The sequence below is a fragment of the Rhinoraja longicauda genome, chromosome 23, assembly GCF_053455715.1.
Source record: "Rhinoraja longicauda isolate Sanriku21f chromosome 23, sRhiLon1.1, whole genome shotgun sequence".
Taxonomy (NCBI): Eukaryota; Metazoa; Chordata; class Chondrichthyes; order Rajiformes; family Arhynchobatidae; genus Rhinoraja; species Rhinoraja longicauda.
In genome coordinates this window covers 23,594,119-23,618,952 of record NC_135975.1, presented here as the reverse complement: position 1 = coordinate 23,618,952, position 24,834 = coordinate 23,594,119, and the positions used below count along the sequence as shown (strand labels likewise).

General features: G+C 41.5%; 1 protein-coding gene across 1 annotated transcript in view; it reads left to right on the top strand.

Annotated features, from left to right (window-relative positions):
* Positions 1-24,834, top strand: part of lamb1a (laminin, beta 1a) — a 70,890-nt gene that overhangs the window by 39,680 nt on the left and 6,376 nt on the right. The window contains exons 24-30 of the mRNA XM_078419855.1: positions 12,181-12,550; positions 15,220-15,404; positions 16,781-17,022; positions 17,389-17,592; positions 20,332-20,476; positions 22,381-22,588; positions 22,944-23,085. Of these exons, the coding sequence (XP_078275981.1) occupies positions 12,181-12,550; positions 15,220-15,404; positions 16,781-17,022; positions 17,389-17,592; positions 20,332-20,476; positions 22,381-22,588; positions 22,944-23,085 (1,496 nt within the window). The remainder of the gene's footprint in view (positions 1-12,180; positions 12,551-15,219; positions 15,405-16,780; positions 17,023-17,388; positions 17,593-20,331; positions 20,477-22,380; positions 22,589-22,943; positions 23,086-24,834) is intronic.

Sequence of the window (24,834 nt, the reverse complement as noted above, 5' to 3'; positions counted from 1 at the left end):
CTGCAAAGCGGGCCCGTTGGGCCCGTCCCCACACCCCCCATTCTCTCCTCCCCCAGCCCCACTCTTACTCTCCAAGTGTGCCCGTTGGGCCCGTCCTCCTGATCTGTGTCTGTCAAGTGACCACTATAACTGTCTTTTTTTTTTTTTCCTAATCAGATGTGCAGCACTTTGGTCAACGTGGGTTGTTTTTAAATGTGCTATACAAATAAAACTGACTTGACTTGACTTGACTTGACTTGCAATAACAAAAAAGACTACTTGGAAACTTTTCGAAACAATGTAGCCGTCACAAGCTGAAGACTGAATCTGCACCGCAGCGCCCCCCTGAAAAGGGGGGGGTCAGCGCTTTAAAACCTCTGTAACTTAAAAAACACGCGACCAAAATAAATGAAAATATCACGGCCGATCGTTCGGGAGGTTGGCGATTAAGGCGGTGCGAAAACCGTCGCGTTACGGTTCACCGTTTTGCCGCAATCGCTGTTACGAATAAATAAACATACGATATATTCAGGTCAAACCCAAAAAATATATATATATATATTCACAAGATCTGAGTTTTAATAGTATACTAGAACAAGTGTGCCCGTTGGGCCCGTCCTCGTAGGGTTTCCATTGTAACCGGGAGGGGAGTGGGGGTAGGGAAGGGGGAGGGAGGGAGTAGGGAGGTGTGGAGGGGGGAGGGGAGGGGGAGGGAGGGGGGGAGGGAGGGGGGGAGGGGAGGGGGGAAGGGAGGGAGGGAGAGGGGAGGGAAGGGGGTAGGGGGGAGGGGGAGGGAGGGGAGGGGGGAAGGGGAGGGAGGGGGGAAGGGGAGGGGGAGGGAGGGGGGAGGGAGAAGGGAGTGAGGGGGGAGGGAGGGGGACCTCCCCTTTTCCCAGTACCCCTCTTTCCCCATTGGGCCCGTGCTCGTAGGGTTTCCATTGTAACCGGGAGGAGGGGAGGGGGAGGGAGGGAGGTGTGGAGGGAGGAGGGGAGGGGAGGGGGAGGGGAGGGGGGGGAGGGGGAGGGGGGGAAGGGGGGAGGAGGGAGGGAGAGGGGAGGGAGGGGGGTAGGGGGGAGGTAAGGGGGAGTGAGGGGGGAGGGAGGGAGGGGGATCTCCCCTTTTCCCAGTACCCCTCTTTCCCCGTTGGGCCCGTCCTCGTAGGGTTTCCATTGTAACCGGGAGGAGGGGAGGGAGGGAAGGGGGAGGGAGGGAGGAGGGGGGAGGGAGGGGAGGGGGGAAGGGGGGAGTGAAGGGGTAGGGGGAGGGAGGGGGAGAGGGGGGGGAGGGAGGGAGGGGGATCTCCCCTTTTCCCAGTACCCCTCTTTCCCCGTTGGGCCCGTCCCTGTAGGGTTTCCATTGTAACCGGGAGGGGTGGAGGGATGGTGGAAGGAGGGGGGAGGGGGAGAGGGATGGAATGGTGGAGGGAGGGGGGAGGGAGTGGGGGAGGGTGGGATGGAGGGAAGGAGGGAGGGGGGGAGTTAGGGGCTGAGTGGTGATGGAGGTTGGGATTGAGGGGGGAGGGAGGGGGGGAGGGAGTGGGGATGGAGGTGGGAAGGAGGGGGGAGGAAGGGGTTGATGGGGGAAGTGGGACCTCCCCTTTTCCCAGTACCCCTCTTTCCCCCACCACCAAGCCCCCTCCGCAACGACCCCTGTTGTCCCCAGTCCCCATTCACAGGCCCCCCCCCCCCCATTCTCTCTCTCCCCATACACACTCTCAGTGCTTTTTTCGAAACACTTGCCCCGGTGGCCCACGAGCATATGGGCCCAATGCTGATCTGTGTATGTTAAGTGACTTGCAATAAAAAAATATACTTTAAAAAGAGATAAGTGCTTTTTAAGTGCTTGTTTTGAAACATTCGCGGTCACATAGTGCTTCTCACTGTAGCACCCATCTCAAGTGTGCCCGTTGGGCCCGTCCTCGTAGGGTTTCCATTGTAACCGGGAGGAGGGGAGGGAGGGAAGGGGGAGAGAGAGAGGTGTGGAGGGAGGAGGGGAGGGGGAGGGAGGGGGTAGGGGAGGGGAGGGGGGGAAGGGGAGGGGGGGAAGGGGGGAGGGAGAGAGGGGGAGGGGGAGGGAGAGAGGGGGAGGGGGAGGGAGGGGGGAGGGGAAGGGCGGAGGGAGGGGGACCTCCCCTTTTCCCAGTACCCCTCTTTCCCCATTGTGCCCGTCCTCGTAGGGTTTACATTGTAACCGGGAGAAGGGGAGGGAGGGAAGGGGGAGGGGGGGAGGAGGGAGGTGTGGAGGGAGGAGGGGAGGGGGAAGGGGGAAGGGGAGTGGGGGGAGGGAAGGGGGAGGGAGGGGGGAGGGGAGGGGAGGGTGGAAGGGGAGGGCGGAAAGGGGGGAGGGGGGAAAGGGGGGAGGGGGGAGGGAGAGAGGGGGAGGGTGGAAAGAGCATCCCTCTCCCCATCAGAACTGCCCCCTCCATCGACTCCTTTAAGTCCAGGCTCAAAACCTATTTCTACTCCCTAGCGTTTGAGGCTCATTGAGGAGGCGCTGTGAACTGTTTGCGTGCCACTGTATGTTTCATTTTTTCCTTAGTACCTAATCAGATGTACAGCACTTTGGTCAACGTGGGTTGTTTTTAAATGTGCTATACAAATAAAATGGACTTGACTTGACAGCTCTTCGCAACAATGTAGCACAGGGGCATTGTGACGTCACACGCTGAATACCGCTGGGGGGGGGGAAGGGGGGTCAGCTCGAGTCCATCTCACAGGGGCATTGTGACATCACAATCCGCACCGCAGCGCCCCCCTTCTGTCAAAACTTCGATAAATCAGGGGGGCAGCACTTTTAAACCTCTGTAACTTAAAAAATATGCGTCCGAATTAAATAAAAATATCATTTTCCAGCAGCGAACCGCATGCTGATTAAGGCGGTACAAAAATCGTGGCGCTACGGTTCACCGTTTTGCCGGAATTGCCGTATTCAGCCGACATCAGTGTTATATATATATATAACACAAGATCTGAGTTTTAGTAGTATATAGATAGATAGATAGATAGATAGATAGATAGATTATGTGGGTTTCCTTTGCCACCAATAAATAATTTTACATTATGTGCTGTATTATAAATGTTGTAACTCCTTTTTTTTAAATACCATCAACTAACCATTAGTGTCTTTCTGAATAGTACATTTTATCAAGTGCAATCTAACTACATCAATATTTTGCTTATTTTTTTTTTGCACATGAAGTTGGGATGGTGCATTACAAGTTCATAGAGTTTAATTTTAAAAAATAGCATGAATTGCTAACTTGATTTGTAGAGAATTAGTTGTAGAACTCGACGTTCAACTTTAAACTTTTTAATAAGGCTTTAAAATTAACTCTTTTTCAGTCCACTGCTTGGACTAAAGTTGTTGGGGGATTTCCTGTTGAAATTTGCAAAGTGAGATTCTATTTCAAGACATAAGAAGTATTAAGTCCATGTATAATGTACACACTGTAGAACTTAACCATGATGCTAATTTGGAAAGTTTGTGGAATGTATCGAGGCAATGATGCAGCCTTGTTTAACATAGAATGGAATTTAAAGTCAGTGATTTTGGAGAAAATGAATTTGAAGTAAATTGATATGTTTTATTTAAATGCAATATTTTTTTTGTGAATTAGTTCATATCATTGATATCAGCAAATATACCAAATAGTTAATTCCATTAGTTCATGGGTTGCTACACTGGAGCAGAAATGAAAAGCTTCATACACAAAACCACAATCTCATTTTCCACATTGGAGGAGGATGATATGTCTGGAGCTCCATTGCTGGGATCATAATTTCCAGGAAGGAAGACTAGCCTGAGATGGTAACAACAAAATGAGAACAGGGAAGTGGTGGTTTCTGCTGCCTGCTATTCACCTTCAAATGGTGCCAAATATAGGTCTTCCACAATTATCTTTTCCCCGTGTGAATATTACATCCATCCAGTGAAACAGTGGACATGATCTTCACCACATACCAACTCCAAGAAAAATGAAGCAACAACCAGTGCCCATGACATTTTGTTGCTCACCAATAATGGTTATGATAATCTTGGAAATGAAATTTACTGGCACCTCCAAGTGTCAACCAAGCCTTTGATTACTTAAAGAAAACTGGATTTGAACATCAAGATCATGGACCTGGGGTGGAATTTGTGGTGTACCAGTCAGTGGAGATTCCTGCATTTTTTTTGTTGTGAGAGCAGGGCGACATAGAGTGGGCACCAATGCAGTTTATACATTGAGGAATGGCCAAACCAGCATCATTCTCCTTTCCAATGTCAACATCCCCAGCACTGAAAATCAAAATATTGCAGATGCTAGAAATCTAAGCCAAAAAAATCAAAACCAAAAAATACTGAGATAAGAACAGGCTGGTTTGTATCTGTGGGAAGCGACACAAAGTCAATACTGCAGGTTATAGAATCCTCATGAGTTCTGACAAAGAGTCACAAAATCTGAAATGCCACATTCTCTTTCCATAGCTGCAGCCTGACCACTAGGTTTTTCCATCATTTTCATTTTAGATCCCCAGTGATCTCATTCACATGCCCAGCATGAAAGTCCCAAACCTGATGCCATGCTCTGCTTTGGAAAGAAATTATCAAGCAGATAGCTGAAAAGATTTAAGGATGTCAGGAATCATATTTAATTGTCTTAAGTACCAGCAATGAAACAATGAAATTCTGACTTGCTGCAGCTTTGGAGTTCCATTAAATTCAAAAATCAATAATAAATTAATAATCAGTACTGCTAGGTAATTGGCCCATTTATAGTGCAAAATGAAAGTCTGCAATGCAACCAAAACAAAGTCTATTGTAGATCACAGTTGCTGAGGTAGGATTGTGGTTAGTGTTGTCTGTGTTCAAGAACCAGATGGTTGCTGGAATGAAACTGTTTTTGAAACTGGAGATTATAGTCTTCAGGCTTCTGTATTTTTTTTCCTGATGTTAATGACAAGATGAAAGCATGGCCAGGGTGGTCCAGGTCTTTCATTATAGTTGCCTTTTTGTGGCAACGTCACCTTCTGCTTTTGTGGCCTTTGAGGTGGCTTTGATGGTGGGGAGATCAGCACCCATGATAGATTAGACAATATCTACCATTTTCTGCAGCCACCTTCATTCCTGGGGCATTCAAGTTCCCAAACCAGGCAGTAATGCAACCAGTCAGTGTGCTATAGATCTGTCGAAGTTTAATGGCGTATTCCTTAACATACCAAATCTCCTCAATCTTCCAAGGAAATGGAGGCATTGATGCAATTTATTTATCAATTCATCAATGTGCTATGCCCAGGACAGATCTTCAGAGGTATGTACACCCAGGAACTTGAAGCTGTTACTCTCCACCATCGTCCCCTTGATGAACACTGGTTCATGGATCCTCCGTTTTCCCCTCCCAAAGTGAATAATTATCCCCTTTGTTCTGCTAATGTTGAGAGCATAATTCAATAAGATTTTCAATCCTCCTCCTGTATTCTGCCTAATTGTTTCCCCTTTATTCCTTCAACTATGTTGGTATTGTCTGCAAACTTAAAAATGGACTTGGAGCTGTGTCTAGCAGTAGTCATGGGTATAGAGAGAGAGGGAGAGATGTATTTGGCTCTTTGAAGAATGCAGTATCCTTACTTATCCTAGAAATGGCCACACAAAGTGGAGAGTATAATATTTAGAATCCTGAGTCCGTGTCAAACACACACAAGCCCTGCCAATGCTGGACAGCAACTCTCAAACTACCCACTCACCTGCTTCATCTCTGGAAGTATCTGCAGTAGCCACCTCGGAAGTTACAAAAATCAGAGCAGTAGTCAATTTTCCTTAATCCCAAGAGACTGCCTCAGAAGAACTATAGCACTTCTAAATCTAGAAATGGAATTGATCAATAACTTAAAGAGAAAGGTGATGGTTCATGGGTTGTTAAATTCACTTAATCATTGACAAAAGTGAAAATTGCTCTTGTACGCAATAAATGTGGAGTGGATTAATGGGCAAACTCTACTTTTAAGGTGGAGATGTCTTTCATCCGTGACAGAAACAGCTGGACTGTGTTACACTACAGAATCATGCGATCATCATGTGCAACTAATGGCTGTAGTATTTGGTCTCAAACTTTTTTGAATCTTGTGACTTTTGAGCAGGGAACTGAACTGCTTCATAAACCCCGCCACTCTGAGGATAGCAAAACTGGTGTAGATTGACAGATAAACTTAAAATTCATAATGAGACTCATGCATATATAGATTCTGGCATGGAATATGAGAGTAAGCAGATAATGCTGAAACTGTAAAATTTAAACCATATGTACAATGCCGGGTGCATGGTTTTGATGATGTTGCTGAAGAATTAGTTATAAGCAATTTCTTGACTGGGTTATTTATTTCTTTGGGTCACTGAGGTTTACAAGTTAAAGTCTTTGGGTAAACAAAACGTATTTACTTTCCCAAACCATCCATCTATTGGAATATCTCTGAATGCCATTACCGATGAAAAAATATTCTATACCCAACCATTGAATATCTGGCTTTCAAACTACCTTGTAGTTTGCACTCAAACATGTCACAATTTTGGAAATAAACTATGGTCAGTCCCTGTTGTAGAAGTTAATAAGCAACTATAGTTTAACTCTGTCAATTAATGTTTAACTAGCAAAAAACTTTCAATGTATAATTAATGTTGACTATATTTTGGAAATACTGTTGCTTAATATTTTTTAATTAAACTATGTTTGTAGTTTTATCACCTAATATTTTGACATTATATGCATTGCCTACTTTGGAACACCAGTCAGGTTTGCTAAAGCATCATTGATTGCAACTCATTCTCAAAGGGTGAGCAAGTTTGATAACTGTGGTAGTTAATGGACTATGTAATTTCAGAGTCCACTTCATATCATAGCATGAGCATGTAAAATGGCTCTGTGTAAGGGCTTTCATAAAGTTTGTTAAATTGATGGCCTGTCACAGTCAGATGTGATATCCTGCAGCAACCTTTGATCTGTTGAACACCGAGGGTCTATTCTATCAAACATAATGCCACAACATGATCTTAATGATCTGTGTAAACTTGGTTAACTGTGTGAACTTCCAGACTGTAATTTCTTCCTTTGTTTATCGGATTGCTTTCCATCGTTAAAACATCTGTCTTTTGAGGTCAGTAATTTCCTGTTTTAGTTGCATCCGCTGCAGCTCATTTCTAGATCAACTGACTGATTCACATCAAACGTCTTGTTTAAATTAGATTTGAGGACTTTTACCAAACAGCCACACTACTTTCTTTATACAACCATCTTGCATGTGATTGAACTGGTCAGCAGTAATTCATAATTCAGGGAAACAGAACTTGTTTATTTTGCTCGACCCAAAACGTCACTTATTCCTTCTATCCAGAGATGCTGCCTGTCCCGCTGAGTTACTCCAGCATTTTGTGTCCATCTTCGATTTAAACCAGCATCTGCAATTCCTTCCAACACATTGATTCTTTTGCTTTTTCTTTCATCCCATCATTTTGCATATCCCCATGCACTGCCCAGAAAATGTTCTTTTTTTTCAAGCATGTTAGATGCAGTTATGGAATATTGCATAGCAAGTTTCAGAAATAATGATGCATTTATTTCAAATACAATATAATAGGAAATTCAAGCAAATTATTGAATTTGGTGTAAATATTTGCAGTTTGGCTGAGGATTTATGTTGGGGGTTGGCGTGGCTAGTGGCGGGTAGACAAAAGAACGGAATGGAACCAAGTCATCTCTGACCCACAGGGAAAGACCAGAGGAGAAATAATATATTGGTAGAATTATTGGTGGATGTATCAGTATTAAGGCAGCAACTGTTATTGTACAAATTCAATGGTTCAAAGGGAAGAAACGTGAACATTCAGAGATGAGCTGCGTAATCCAATTGAAATTCCATGATGGATAATTAAGGCAAAGGCTGTATTTCAATTTTTCAATCTGATTTCAGTCAAATGACGTAGTCAATTGTAATTTAAACTCAACTTTCTGGATTGCTGTCTGAAGATTCTTCTGTTTTAATGGTGAGTCTGCCTGTTTCAATCATTGTTAATGGATGCCAGTGTACCTATAATTAGCACTATTTGGTTTTGATTAGGAAAACAAGATCTGAAGCGTTTTGATGCCAGCTTTTATAGTTTACTAGTGAATGCAATTCGTTTGCTGTTTACAAAGTCCAAGTTTTTGCAGATTGTTGAGCCTAAGGGATTCAGAATAAAAAAGATGAGCATTTTTCATAATATTTTTAGTCTCAAATGTACCAATTACAAGAAGAATGTGGAGGTTTTGGAGAGATATTTACCAGAACGCTGGCTGGATTAGAGGCTATTGGCTATAAGGAGCGGTTGTCAAACTTGGATTGTTTTTTGTTGTGGGAGTGTAGGTTGAGGGGAGACCTGACAGAAATATGTAAAATTGGGAGGTATACATGGGGTTGACAGGGTGCAAAAGTCTAAAACCAGATGGCATAGCTTTAAGGTCAGAGGGGGAAAGTTTAAAGATATACAGGGCGTTTTTTTAATACAGTGGTGGCTGTTTAGAATGTGCTGGTGGAAGCAAATGTCATGCTGATGTTTACGAGGCTTTTAGATGGGCACAGGGATATGGAGGGATATTGATCACGTGCAAGCAGAGGAGATTCGTTTACCTTGGAATCACGTACACATTGGTGTATGTTGTCAGTCCATGAGACTTTGTCTTATTAGAAGGTGTGGAAATGGTTGTTTTTTTTAGAACAAATAACAGTGAAAGTTGAAAGAAATTGTGAGCCTGCCTGCACAGAATATTGTTATGGGAGTGCAAAAACGAGACTTTAATTGAATGGTTTCTGAAAAATGTTATTGTAACATGGTTATTGCCACAGGAAAATGTCTAGTGCTGTAGTTCAAAGGTTGTCACAGTCTAAACTTTAAATTGTCGAGACCTAGAAATTTAGGATTAGGAATCAGAAATTGGTAAGATTTTCTATATTACATTGAAAGTCCTGTCACAACACTGTTATGACCAGTTTCTGCTTTAATCAAAAGTAGCTGTTTTCACTTTTGATCTATGTTTGGAGAAATTACAACCTATCTGGAGATGGCAGGAAATGGTGCCAGACAGTTTACATTCATAGAGAAGTGCATAGACTTGCATTTAAGAGCAATCTGAAGCAAATGGGTAGGAATGGCTTTTATGCTGTTGCTGTTATGAAGAAGCTATCATGTTGTTACAGCGGCAAATTTTCGGGAAAAGGACTTGTATCCTTGGCATACAAACCAAAGCTGCTGCAGTTAATCTAGGAATTGTAACTTTCAGTTGTTTTTTTCAGAGGAAGGTCTTCAGTGCAAGGAAACTGCAGATGCTGGCTTAACAAAAACAAAGACAAAGTGCTGGAGTAACTCAGTGGGTCAGGCATCATCTCTAGAGAAAATGGATAGGTGACATTTTTGGTTGTGATCCTTCAGGAATTCTGTACTGTTTGGTTCATTAGAACAAAGGAGAATTATGATTGCATAAATTAGATTGACTTCAAGACTAAATCAGGGTTCACTGGTCAATACAAGATCATGAGTGTTTGTGGGGCAGGTGATCAATCATTTATGGGCAAGCTTTGAAAACAAAGTGTGGCCAAATTAATAGACACAGAATAGAACAAATTTCAAAAGATATTTATGACGTTTTGAAGACTTAAACCGGAAGTTTAGTGAGTCACAGTAGGCAAAGAGAACTACCAATGGTTGTGATTGTATATTATTAAGACTGATATTGGGTAAACAATCTCGATGAAAATTGATGCTATACTGCATTTAGCATGAATGCTTCAAACTTGTACTTGGGTATACTATTAGAAAAGTATGCAGAAAGGTTCCATAGTACTTCAGTATTACAATTCTCAGTACCTGTTCATATCAAACACAAATCGGATGCAAAAGCAATCATTACAAGCCTTTCTGGAGAGAAGGGATGGGTGACTTTTTGGGTCAAGACCGTTCTTCAGACTTCAGAAACACAGATGCTGCTGGTCCCGCTGAGTTACTCCAGTGTTTTGTGTCTATCTTTGGTGTAAACCAGCATCTGCAATTCCCTCTTGCACATTACAAGCCTTTACCTGTTCCATGTGCATCAACAGCCAGGTGAAGGAAGAGTTGGATAAATTAAAATAAAGTTAAGTTCTGATGATGATTGAACCTGAGTGATTGGGCATTGGTTGTATCTAAAGTGAACAAAACTGTTGGAAATGATCTTGAACCAGGCAGCTGGGGAGGTGCATCCATTGCCTGTAGATCCTGTGATGTGGGCAGAGTTAAAAGGAGATGGACTATAACAGGCATGTGCTTGTGTGCAGTTGAAAGCAGATAAGAAACACTGTAATGCACAAAATCCTCATCTGCTCATTTACCACCTGTGGATTCACTCACTGAGTTTGGGAACATGTGGGGGCTGGGGGTGATTTGGGTTGAGGGGGTCAGGTCAAGCATATGGTTGGGGCCAGGGTTAGAGCCCAGCGTGCAAGTCAGGTGGGTGGCTAGGATTGGAAACATTGGTCAGGATCATGGTTAACTTTGCACAAAAGCTGAAATAGAAGCTTGTTGCATGGAGGGATTGACACTTGTTTTTTGTATGTCCTTGCCAAATGTCTTGGTGGTACTCACATTTTTAGATGTTATCCATGAAAATCCATGCTCCTTTCCATCACAAATAATCAGGACATTGTATTTTGAGAGATAATGCTTGCTTGGGTTTTTACTAAATGCCTTACAGGTGTGAAATAATCACTAAAGATCTCTCAAGCTACAGTGGACAAGTCAGTTTAAAGTATAGAAGATAGACACAAAAAGCTGGAGTAACTCAGCAGGGCAGGCAGCATCTCTGGAGAGATGAATTGGGTGACGTTTCGGGTCAAGACTTCAGACAAAGTATAGATTTTTGCCATTGTTATTGTAATCTTAAATTTAGAGTAGAGCATTGCGTCTGTAGATAAAAGATTTTATAAATTACTATTGGATATACCTTTTGCTTTGTTCAGATATCACAAACATTTTATTAGTGATTTGTGGTTCTAGATCTGACACTGATGCAATGAAGGCCACGGTCTTACTTAAAAGTGATTACATAATCGAAATGCAAAAGTGTTGAAATAATTTTCAACTTCGATGCATTGCCAAAAGCAGAAAATGCACTACAGCAATGGAGTTGGCAAAGACATTGGGATAAAATGAATTTGTTTACTGGCAGAGAGTAGATGAGTGTCCTGCCTGTAAGGATTGCTGGCGAAGACTCTGCATGAGTGGAACTGGCCATTCAGTATTGCCAACAGAAAAACATTCAAACTGCATGATAGCTGCTGTTTGTGGAAACACACGAGGAAATCTGACTCTTAAAAAGGGAATGTTGGAATGTTGGCGTGGTTGTTGAAATATGCAACGGGTATCTTGTAGCAATGGGAGATAAGATTATAACTCTAATCACAATATTTGCCAGAAAGATACAAGAAAATACATTTAATCTTGTGACTGAGTGCATCTCAGAAGTTGATCCAGCCAGGACTGGATGAATGGGATGCAAGATGTTGCGGCATTGTGAAGAAACATCACCCTAATGAAGTCAATATGTGGATATAATGCTGCCAATAAAACACATTGCTTTTGGAACATCAAAGCTTTGGGTGGTTGGGTGGGACATGACTAAACTAAATTTGTAAATGATCTTTTCAAGAAAGGGAAAGCAAAATTCTGTAATTATTTAATTTTACTTTGTTGTTTGACTTTAATCCCTGGTGCCACTTGCATTCCAATCTTGTGATTGGCATTGGTATACCTTCCGTGGAAGCTGGGATTCCTCTCGTAGGTTAAACGGTGTAGTTCTTGTGTTACTGGCGGTGCTAGTTTGCCAGTACTGGGGCCTTCCACTAAGTATGGAGTCTTGCTCTTCCAAGGCCTTCAAACAAAATTCAGTTGTCTGGAAAACAATTGTCTTGACTCCCAGTTATGCGGGGACCTCGGAGCTATTTATATTATGAGATTTGAGATCTGTTGCCACAATGTGGGTGCCAAACAGTAAAAGATGTTTGAGCCAGGAGGAGAAGGTGTGGACAAAAAACGTTTTGTTCTTGTACATCAGATGTTTGGACCAATCCCTTCAATTTTATCATATGGAAAGTGCATCATTAGATTGTGATTTTTTTTTTTCATGAAATGAATGTGCTTGTTCAATTTTGTTTTACTTTAAGAATGTGACTGCAACGACCTTGGCATCGAGACACAGCAATGTAACCAGACAAATGGACGCTGTGTCTGTCGAAAAGGAATTGCAGGTGAACGGTGCGATAGATGTGCCCGAGGCTACTTTGGAACATTCTCTCATTGTGAACAGTGCCATGCTTGCTTCAGTCTCTGGGATAAAATAATTGACGAGCTGACCACTCAAAGCAGACAACTTGTGGAGCAAGCTGATGTAGTCAAAGCCAATGGAGTTATTGGTCCATACCAAGAAACTGTTAACACCATCCAGGAAAAGATTAATGAGATACAATCTCTGCTTGCTGCAAATCCTGCAACACAACCACTTGACAATATTGAGGATCTTTTGGAAGAAGCCAAGTAAGTAGGCTGGGTTCATGCTAACTTTCTTACCGTTTTATGTATACAGGCTGAAACCGGCATGTGACACAGAGGGTTGTCACTGAATGAAACATTGGCCGTAAACCTGAAAAGAATGAGAAAGCAGGAATGATATTAATATTGTCTTTAGCATCCATTTCAAAATTTCCCAAAGCCCCATAGTCAATGAAGTGTAGTCTCCATTTTAGAGTTTGAGTTGGACAGCAATGAAATTGGCCCTTCTGCCCATTTGCCACAATAGGTCTATATGGTGTATCTTGTGTTTTACAGGACCCTTCTAAATGTCTTCTGAATGTAGTGATTATATCTGATTCCAGCACCACCTCTGCATTCCAGAATATCAACCACTTTTTAAAAAAAAGAATCCTTTCAAAACTTCTAAAACTCCTCCTTGTCTTGTTTTTGATACGTCTACAACGAAAAAAATATTTGTCTAGCTACCTTATCTATGCCTCTTGCATTTCTATCTACCTCTATCAGATCACTCCTCGGCCTCCTTCACACGAGGGGAATGTACCTAGCCTATTCAATCCCATAACTTTTTCCAATCCAGGCAACATCTTGATGAATTTTCTCTGCACTCTAAGTGCGACTACATCCTCCTGATGTGATGACAAGATCTGCACAGAATATTCTAAGAATTGCCAAACCATAAAGTTGCATCGTGATGGCCCAATTCTCGTATTCTGTGGCCTGACTCTTGACACAGCATGCCCAATGTACAGCCTTCACCTCCCATCTACCCGGATCACCACGTTCTAGGAACCATGGATTTAAACCCCAAAGTCCCTTCCAGGCAAGAATATACCCGCGTGCCCTACCATTTACTGCCCATGTCCTACCACTCATTTGACTTTCCAAAATGCATCGCCTTGCACTTATTAGGATTAAATTCCATCTTTAATGTTCTGCCCAACTTTTCAATTAATCTATATGATGCTGTAATATGGACAACCTTCCTCGCTATCGACAACCTCCCAATTTTTTTTGTCATCCTTAAACTTGCTAATCATTTCTCCTACGTTTACATTTAAGTCATTAGTATTTACAAACAAAAAGGGTCCCAGCACCAATCTCTAGTGCACCGTTTAGACTTCCGATCAGAAAAACATCTCTTCACCTGTATCCTCTGTCTCCTACCGCTCAGCCTAATTTGGATGTGATTAGTCAGTTGGTCTTGGGTGCCATGCACCCCAACCTTCTGGAATAGCTTACCATGTGGGACCTTGCCAGATGTCTTAAAGTCCATATAGACAACATCTACTGTCCTGCTTCTCAGTAAAATTAGTGATGCGTGGTTTCCCCACACAAAGCTTTGCTGACTACCACTGATGTATATAAAACCTATCCCTTAGAGTTTTCTCTAATAAATTCCTAACTGCTGACACAAGGCTCATCAACCTGTAGTTACCCGTCTTATTCCTGCTGCTCTTCTTAAAAAAAGGGACAACATGAGCTAACCTGAAGGAGCCATCTCCTCCCTTCTCATAGCACACTGGAGTAGACTTCATCTGGTCCTGGGGGTTTATCCACTCATGCTTTCCAAGACGTCTAACACTACCACCACCTTAGTACTGGCAAGATCCAGCTTATCAGTGCACCTTTCCCTGAACACAGACTTTTACAGGGACAAATGAGATGTTGTCGACTTGTACAAGTTTTTTCCTGATAATATGCTGTATCTATTGTTTGAACTTTAAAAAAAAATGAGGTATGGGTCCAATGTCGGTAAGTTTGCTTTTAGTAGGAAGGAACATGTCTGGGACCATTTGGCATCAATTAACGTGAAACTAAAATGTAATTAACTGAAGAATCCAAACACCCATGGATTTATTATAAAATCACTATATTGTACATCAAAACTGTAATGGAGATTATTTTTCTGGCCATTGTACTATTTGTTCTTGTATTGCATGCTCTGAAAAGAAGATGATTAAAGATTGTTTTGGGAATTGCTTGGATGAAACAAAACATGAGCCAGCCAACATTTTAAATTTTGAAATCTTGATTGATACACAGCCCTCTTTCTGTTGGTTTCATTATGTTAGTCTTAGCTTGTTCTACTTGTGGTCTGGCAGCATGTTTGTTCAATCTGGAAATGTTTATTGAAAGAAACCATCTGCAACGCAGCTGTAAAGTAATTTTCATGCTGTACAAACATTTTTTGGCTCGGTTTAACAATCGAGGCTCATGTTTGGTGTTGCTCCAGGATTTCTTTAAAATCGCAGGACATCTCTGTTAAGTTCCTTGGGTTATTTCTACCTTGAGTTTAAAAAATAATAGGTCAAAGGAAGAATATTGTGAATTTTGCACTGCATAGCCATCCCAACTCCTTTAAATGTAGTCTAACCTCCAACCCCTTGGAAGCTGCTTCGTCCAAGATAGTGTTGAAATTAAAGGGAATTGTAAAATACTTTATTTTATACCTTGAACAATTCCCCATGCTCAGATCCATAGGCCTGCAGCACAGAAACGAGCCCAACCTGTTGATCCAGCACACCCATACCTCTCTCTTTTTGTGAATAGTCATGTACAAGGATGTCCAAATTCCTATGAACACCAGTTAAAAGTGTTGAATTAAGAACTTTCACAAGTGCCATCCCTAAATAAAATAATGGTTCTAAGCTCTCAAACCCTTGATATTTCAGGAAGAAAGTAGCTGATCTTGCAAAAAAGGTGAATGCAATGGAATCAGATCTTGCAGCAACAGAAGACCAAAATAATGTGACTGCCACAGAACTAAGTGACCTTCAGAGTGACACTGAGGGTTTAAAAGCTATTGTAACTGAGCTAGCAGAGCGACTGGAATACATTAAGAACTCTGATATCCACGGCAAGTATAGAATTCTATTTAATGAAGTTGTAATTATAACTTCAAATGAAAAATAACCTGCCCTGCACATCTGTGGTTGGTTTGCACTGAATTTCAAATGGTGCGAGAGTATAATTTAGAAATGCAAATCGCATTGCAACATTCTAAAGAATGTTTAGGTATTTAGATTATTTCAAAATGTAACTGCTTTTCTCAACATATTGTCAAAAATTGCAGCAGGATCTTGATCAGTTGGGCAGGTGGGCTGAGGAATGTTTGATGGAATTTAATACAGAGAAATGTGAGGTGTTGTAGTTTGGGAGCACTAACATGGGCAGAACCTAAACAGTGAATGGTTGAGGAGTGTTGTAGAGCAGAGGGATCTAGGAGTACAGCTGCATGTTTTGTTGAAAGTGGATAGGGTGGTCAAAAAGGCTTTTGGCACTTTGGTCTTCCTCAATCAGAGCATTGAGTATAGAAGTTAGGAGATCATGTGCAGTTGTATAAGGCATTGCTGAGGCTGTTGCCAGGACTCGAGGGCCTGAGCTATGGGGAGATGTTGAGCAGGCTAGGACTTATTCCTTGGAGCACAGGAGGATGAGTACAAAATCATGAGACGAATAGATCGCGTTGAAGCAGTCTCTTGCCCAGAGTAAGAGACGAGTTTCTTGACCAGAGTAAGGGAATCGAGGACTAGAGGATATAGTTTTAAGGTGAGGGGGGGGGATAATTTAATAGGAACCTGAGCGGTAACATTTTCACACAAAGGGTAGTGTGTGTATGGAACGAGCAGCCAGAGGAGGTAGTTGAGGCAGGTACTATCATAACATTTAAGAAATATTTAGACAGGTACATGGATAGTATAAGAAAATAACTGCAGATGCTGGTACAAATCGATTTATTCACAATGCTGGAGTAACTCAGCAGGTCAGGCAGCATCTCGGGAGAGAAGGAATGGGTGACGTTTCGGGTCGAGACCCTTCTTCAGACATGGATAGGACAGGTTTATAGGGATATATATATGGGCCAAACACGGGCAGGTGGGACTAGTGTACATGGGACATGTTGACCAGTGTGAGTAAGTTAGGCCTGTTTCCATGCTATAAGATTCCATGACTATTATATCTAAACAATTCTCCATGTTGTCTTTTGATGTAAAAGCCATAATTTGTTCTAAGTATTTCAGTTTAATGTATCACGGTGTTAATTTCTATTTTGGGTCGCACTTTACCAGTTGACTTTACCAGTACAAAAAGTTTATTTTGCGTGATCCTAAATCGTTGAGGTTAGATATATCATTTATAAACAGTAGACCAAATTTTCTGTTCTGCAGAATTCATTTTTACAGTACTAAAGACAAAGTATGATTTGGTGCTTTCTAATCTTTACAATTATAGGCGCCTTGGACAGTGTCCAGAAATACTATAAGCAATCTGTAGAAGCTGAAGTAAAAGTTAATGCTTCCACCACTGATCCTGACAATATACTGCTGGAATCGTCCACCATACGAGAAAAGGTGGATGAAATGATTACAGAGAGTGAGGGTCAGTTTGGGGAACAGCAAAAGGAACATTCACAGAGCCTGGAAGAATTGGCGGATAAGTTGGAGAGCCTAGACCTTTCACCATTAAGTGAAAAGGTACAGTTTTTGTTTCTACACCTTCATGGCTAATTTTAACATTATAAAGCATTAGAGGAATTCTTATGTTCTGCTCTAACCAACCATTTCTGGTGATGCAGTGAAAAAAGATGTGTAGACATTTTCAGTGATAGAAACGCACATTTGCCAGTTAATGCTGATTGTTAATAATAACTTTCAAAATGCATGCACTCCATCTAAATTGTGGTTTAGCCTTTCAACATTGTGAATGTGAAATTGACCTAGTTACACTCTCAATCCTAATTTTATAAATCTTTCTTTAAATCACTCCAGCCTTTCTTGATTAAAGGAAAATACGTTGTGCAAAGCCTAATTTGTTTAAACTACACTTGTGTGCTTGTCCAGGTTTGCGGGAGTCCTGCCGGTATACCTTGCGATGAGGCAAAGTGCGGAGGTCCAAATTGTCGAGCTGATGACAAAACTAGGAAGTGCGGAGGGCCAGGCTGTGATGGACTCGTAACTTTAGCACACAATGCATGGCAGAATTCTATGGATTTTGATACAGATATCCTTAACGCTCTGGCAGAAGTGGATCAGCTCTCCAAAATGGTAAGTTCCTTTTCAGAGACCTGGTTGGAAGAAATTTAAAGTTAATTTTTAAAGTAAGTTGTAGCTTTGTTTTGCCACTCCAAAAACACAAACCCTTTTGACAGCAAATCCTGCCACAGCAGTCAGTAAGATAGCATTTGCTAACACATTAGTTGGTACTGATTCCAAAATCAAGGCCACCAACACCATTCTGCAGAATGTTTGGAATAAGATAATATTTAATTTGTGCATCACGTACGAAAACATTAATCTCTTGCAGTTATCTGCATTATACAACATCAACTTTATTTGTTAGTTGACCAAGAAGAGTAATAATTAATTTGCCTTTGGTATAAATATCTGGATTGTTTGGATTAGTTTTTGTATGAGCTCACATTGTGCCATTTAATTTTAATACAATGACGAACTTTATATATGAACAGCTTTCAGTAATTCAGGAACTCACCGTCTTCATGATGGGTGATGTTTTTAATACAGAAGCAATGCACTACAGATCCAAGAGATTTGAAATAAAAAATGAAAATGTTATATATACTCTGTGGGATGGGGTGGGGGGGGGGGGTGTCCTGTAAATTTGATGGGGAGATACAGGCACTATTTCAGACTACTGACCTTTCAATAGAATCTGATAAAAGATAAGCGTCCCAATTCCCACAGATGGCCACATCAGAAGTACTGTTTATTCTGCATTAAACATCTGAGTGCTTTGGGCAGGTTTAGCTGGACAACTCATTCCAGTGGGATTTCCTCTGCAATGCAGGGTGATTTAGGGGTGGCACGGTAGTAGAGTCGCTGCCTCAGAGCACCAGACACCTGAGTTTGATCCTGACTACGGGATGCTGTCTGTACGGAGTTTGTACATTCTCCTGTGAATGCGTAGGTTTTCTCCGGGTGCTCCAGTTATCTCCCACATTCCAAAGACTTGTAGGTTAATTGGCTTATGTAAATTTTCTCTAGTGTGTAGAATAGAACTAGTGTATGGGCGATTGTTGGTTGCCACGGACTCGGTGGACTGAAGGGTCTGTTTCCACGCTGTATCTCTAAAATCTGAAGCTACCTCAACAACAACAATCTCTGACACATGTAAAATATCTGTACGTATTTCAAAGGCATTAGCAAACAAAATTTGATGCAGAGATACAAAGATGTTGGGAATCAAAAACTAAAAATTGTTCAATGGGTGTGCTAAGGAGTTTCAGGCTTAAAATGGGAAAAGGCAGACTTTTGAAGGGTAGCTTTAGAACGGAAGCCAGAGAGATATACATGATCACAAATGATTGATTTATGAAAACTGCAAATGTGTATGAAGCCAGATTTGGAGAAGCTTAAAAATTTGAATGTTTCAGCGGAAGATGGGGAGAGTTTGAAAGCAATGGTATAAATTTTAAAATTCACTGAACCAGAAATCTGTGTTTTTCATTAAGCAAAGGATGAAGGATAGCAAAGCTTGTCCACAGGGCCAGGATAGGAAGCAAGGACAGTTGAGTTTATGCATCCATTGGTGAGAAGGTGTTTCTGTAACTGTTCTTTCCACACATCAGTTGGTATCTGTGGCAAACAACAATCTGCCCAGTGAGTCAAAGGATGCCAGGTATTAGACCCACCTGAGATTTGAGCAGTAAAATCTAGGCTGATATTCCAGTCCTTTTTGACTGGAATACAGCACTGTCAGAGAGACTACATGTAAGATGAGACATTAATCGAAGCCCCTTTCTGCACTTCCACCCTACATAAAAGCATTCCATATTACTATTTCAGAGAAGAACAGAGGAGTTGCTCCTAGCATTCAGATATGGGTTGATTCTTGAAACAAGTGTCTAAAACGTTTTAGTGCTATCGCTATTGGCAGGAGCTGTTGGTGGAAATCTAAAACATTTTAGCGCAATTGCCGTTTGTTGCATGCAAATTAGATTTTGCGTTTCCTTCTGGAACTGTTTCAAAGGTACTTTGGCTGAAATGTGCTGCAGGATATGACAGTGGACAGTGATTGCAAGCCAGTTCCTTCAAATGCATAAAAAAATTATAGGACACATAGGAAATTAAAGAGAACAAAGTAGGCAAACAGTTGACCGCAGTACTTGGCAATAACAGCACATGCTGATTAAGGTGGGATAAGTCTGCACAGCGACTAAGGGATGATGCAGTTCTAATTGCGTTCTTTGCTGAGGTTAACAGTACCCTGCCTTTTTATCACGTTAGAAGTAAGCTAAGTACATTTTGTTGTAATTTCTATAAAATTATACCAAGTTTAGATACTGGTCATTTGCCAAGGAAAGTATGTTTTGTTGTTATCCACTTATATTGGGCGGCACGGTAGCGCAGCGGTAGAGTTGCTGCTTTACAGCGAATGCAGCGCCGGAGACTCAGGTTCGATCCTGACTACGGGTGCTGCACTGTAAGGAGTTTGTATGTTCTCCCCGTGACCTGCGTGGGTTTTATCCGAGACCTTCGGTTTCCTCCCACACTCCAAAGACGTACAGGTTTGTAGGTTAATTGGCTGGGTAAATGTAAAAATTGTCCCTAGTGGGTGTAGGATAGTGTTAATGTACGGGGATCGCTGGGCGGCGCGGACTTGGTGGGCCGAAAAGGCCTGTTTCCGCGCTGTATATATATGATATGATGATATGATAAGTTACAAGTCTGTCACAATCTTTGCGCGGCTGCAATTTAACAGGTTTCATTAACTGTTTACATATAATACATGGAGCATTAATAGGTGGTAATTCTATATCCCTGCAGGTCACTGATGCAAAAGTTAAAGCAGATGAGGCTAAGCTAAATGCACAAAAAGTACTGTTAAAAACAAATGCAACGAAAGAAAAAGTGGATAAGAGCAATGAAGATTTGCGAAATCTAATCAAACAAATCAGAGAATTTCTTACACGTAAGTATTGAAATTAATCCTTTTTAATGTTATCTTGCATTTATCTAGGCATGATTATTTAAAGTCGGTGTCCTCATAACCAGATAAGGAATGAGCCAAATGATCATGGAGTCCAAAATGCTCATTGAGTTTGGTGTTAAATTTGTATTCCTGTCCTGAAAACAAAACCTGTCTGTAAAATATGCTTATTTGCATAATCTCAGAGCACTCCATATAAATCAAAATTGTAATGTCTTTATTCTATTGAGACATTTTGCATCCTTCACCATTGCTTTGTATAATTTGTTTGTAGACTGCCCCGTCTATATCACCTACTGCTGTATTTCCACTGCTCCAGAAGGGTCAATCCAACAGTACACTTTGTAAGCCAGCATCTGCAGTTCCTTGTGTCCACAACACACCCATTTGATCATTCATTTCAATAAATGAACAGTGTATTTTTCATGTTCATAAGTGATAGGAGCCGAATTAGTCCATTCGACCCATCGTCTACTCCGCCATTCAATCATGGCTGACCTATCTTTCCCTTTTAACCCCATTCTCCTGCCTTCTTTCCATAACCCCAGACACCCATACTAATCAAGAATCTATCACTGCTGTAAAAATATCCATTGACTTGACCTCCACAGCCTTCTGTAGAAATGAATTCCACAGATTCACCACCCTCTGACTAAAGAAATTCCTCCTCATCTCCTTCCTAAAGGAATGTCCTTTAATTCTGAGGCTATGACCTCTGGTCCTGGACTCTCCCACTGGTGGAAATATCCTCTCCACATCCACTCAATCCAGGCCTTTCATTGTTCGGTAAGTTTCAATGAGGTCCCCCCTCAACCTTCTAAACTCCAGTGAGTAGAGGCCCAGTGCTGTCAAATGCTCATCATTTTTCTGTTATAAAGCCAGCCTGAACCACTGCTGCTCTTTTTCTCTTTTCACTAACTTGTCTACTGCATGTTCTGACATCCAAGAGACCGAACAAGAAATACTTCCAATTTGAGTTGATGATCTATAATATAGTTAAATCAACTATATTTCTAGAGTTAGGCTTCTCTTATCAAAGATTTGTTTTAAAATTAATGGATTGTATTTTCCCATATTGCCTTTGTAACATAGGCAGGCATTTCTGCATATTGAGTCTATGCCATTTCACAGAGCAAACCCATTTCTCTGTTAATTTTCCCTGGAACCTTGCATTCTTCCTCCATTTACCCAAGCCCTCCTCTCCCTGTTCCTAGATCTTACTCTGGATAAGCTGCACTGATCATTAATCTACAAGCCTGTTTGTCTTGAGAAAACTGGCATCAACACAGGAGAATATGCAATGCTGTGGCGTTGCTGTTCTTTAGTTGTACAAAACACAGCATCTTGGAAACAGACTGGAACCACTTAGATCTTTCTGACACTTATTCATATAGTGTTTCTTCTGTGCCCATTAGACAGGAACAGTCAACATTCAAGCTGGATTCTTAGTAAGATAATAGAACGAGATTTGTACTAATAACTTTATATATTTAGAAAATTGATCATGACATCAGAGTACAGTTGAGAAATCTAAGAGATCCATACATAAAAGTTTACATTATGAAACTTCATCTGAGGCAAATTCCTTTGGTGCAGCATTTTCAATCAAACTTCCATTTAGTGTAGAAATTTTGTTAGAAGTTCAAACAAATAGATTTATTTTTCATAACACAGATCAATTGCAGTTTACTCAAAATCAGCCACAAGGAGCAGTATTTTGGTCTTTCCTCAGTGATGTCCTTTATGATCAGTTTGGAATTATCTATTATAATTTGAGTTAATGTATTTTATTTTTCCGTGGCTATGCATCACACACCATTTTACGTTGGAACATTAATGACTTAATCTGAAAGTATTTCATCAGCTTTATTTTGCTTCTCGTGTAGAGGATGGTGCTGACTTGGAGAGCATTGAAGCAGTTGCCAACGAAGTATTGAAACTAGAAATGCCAACTACTCCTGAGCAGCTGCAGAATCTGACCAATGATATTCGCGTCCGGGTAGAGAGTCTGTCAGATGTGGAGATGATCCTAAACCAGAGTGCAGCAGATATTGAACGAGCAGAACTGCTGCTGGATGAGGCCAGGAAATCCAGGTAAATCTTCATTGCTTTATCTACCAGCTATGTCTCTGAAGATTTGCTTAAAATTAATATTTTCTACCTGTTCGCTCATTTTAAGTGTATTAATTATACTCAAAGTCAACATTTTCTAAATGCAGAATAATACTGTAATGTATCAATTCTAATTTTTACTGTTGCTGCCACCTGTCATTGAAAACTCAGTTCCCAGTAATATTCATATTAAATCCACACTATAAACTACTGGCATGTTGTTTGACGTTCCCCATTTTAATGGCTCAAACCTTCAAGAGCTCATCCAGATGCATTATACACCCTGCAATAGAAGCTGATTTATTTTTTAAACATGATGTCTCCATAACTCTTGCAGAATTCATGCAACAGATCTTAAAGTCACAGCTGATCATGTAAAGGAGGCCTTGCATGAAGCTGAAAGGGCACAGAATTCAGCAACAAAAGCCATCAAACAAGCCAATGAAGACATTGAGGGAACACAGAACCTGCTGACTTCAGTAAGTTACTATTTAGGCAACAGACCCACAGTTAAAATGCTAGTTGTATAGCTTCTGATATCCTTGAAACATGAAATCAGATCTCGGTTCTACTGTAATCTAAATGTTCATTCATCATCCTAAGTAACTGCAGGCATCTGCTCTTGTCACCTTATTAATATTTTCACCATTATGCTGTGCACCTAAATAATATATATAATTAGTGAATGATTTCTGTGAAATCTAACATTTGACTTTTCCTCACGCCCACGTTGTACTGCTAGTTTTTGTCTTGTTGGGTCAAACCATACACGAGGATATTGGTGCTAATCTGCAAGAAATGAATGCTGTGTAGTAATTCAGTCATTCCTCTCCTTCAACACTCCAAACAATTGTATTCCTCTTGGTTTTACTGTTCTCTTGATACAATTATTGATAATATCATTTAGATCATTTTGCCACGGATACAGATTTAGTGGTGCCAGTGAGTTGTCTGGATGTCTCAGCTGGGTTTGGACAAATCTGATTCAGCAATCTTGATAGATTTAGGTTCAGTTATTATCGTGTGCACTGAAGTACAGTGAAAAGCTTTGTTGGCTGGGGTTAATGTGCGCCATCACTTTGAAGCACTAAACAATGGTGGATATCAAAGCCATTGTATGGTAGTCATTCAGACCTGCTACCTTACTTTTCTTTGCTACTGGAATAATAGTGGTCTTCTTGGAGCATGTGGGCATCTCGGAATGGAGCGGTCAGAGGTTAACGATGTCTCTGAATACATCTGCCAGCTGATCCACACGTGTCATGAGGACAGGGTCAGGGACTCCAGCCAGACCAGTTACTTTCTACGGATTCACCATCGCATCTGCCACGGTAACTGTTGGCACGGGTGTACCTGAGACTGGCAGGATGGGTGACGTTCCTCCCCAACCAACCTTCTGTTGAAAGTGAGCGTAGATGGATTGAGTTCATTGGGAGCAATCTGTTGTCGCCAATTATACTGCTGGCTGTTTTAGCCTGTTATCCTGTCACAGATCGCTACAATCTGTGGATGTCCATATCATTGCTTTGGGACCAGCTTGGCCCAAAATTCCCCCTCTGCATCCTTAATGGGTCTGTCAAGGTGGTTATAGATTTCTTGTGCTGGTCGGGATTGTTTGACTTGAATGCTGCAGACTTCGACTTCACCTGGGAGTGGAACTTGTGGTTCATTCATCGTTTCCAGTTGGGGAACATGTATTGTCGTCTTTGGTACACGGTCCTTTACACACTTGCTGATCAAGTCTGTGACAGCAGGTTTATCTAGGTTCATTCATCTAGCTTAGCTGGTGAGTCCTTGAATAAGGACCAGTCCACCGACTCAGTGCAGTCACAAAGTATCTCATCTGTTTCCTCGGACCAAAACTGTTTGACTTTCTGAACCAGACAGATCCTCCCGCTCCAGTTACTGCTAGTAAGCAGGGATTAAAAGCACAGGCCAGTGATCAGATTTACCAAAGTGTGGTCTGGGATTGCAGCAGCATTTGTTCCTGGTGGTTGTGTAGCAGTGGACGAGGATGTTTGGGTCTCTGATTGAGCAGGAGATGTGCAGGACACACCTGAGGTTAGCCTGATTGAGTCCCTGCTTATTATGACTGGGGCCTCGGGGTACTTAATTTCAAGGTTATTGGTGATGGTGTGTAGTTCCTCAAGTGTAAGCTTAGCATCAGCCTGGAGTGGAATGTGGACTGTTGTCAGGATAGACAAAGGGCATTCCCATGGCCGGTGGAA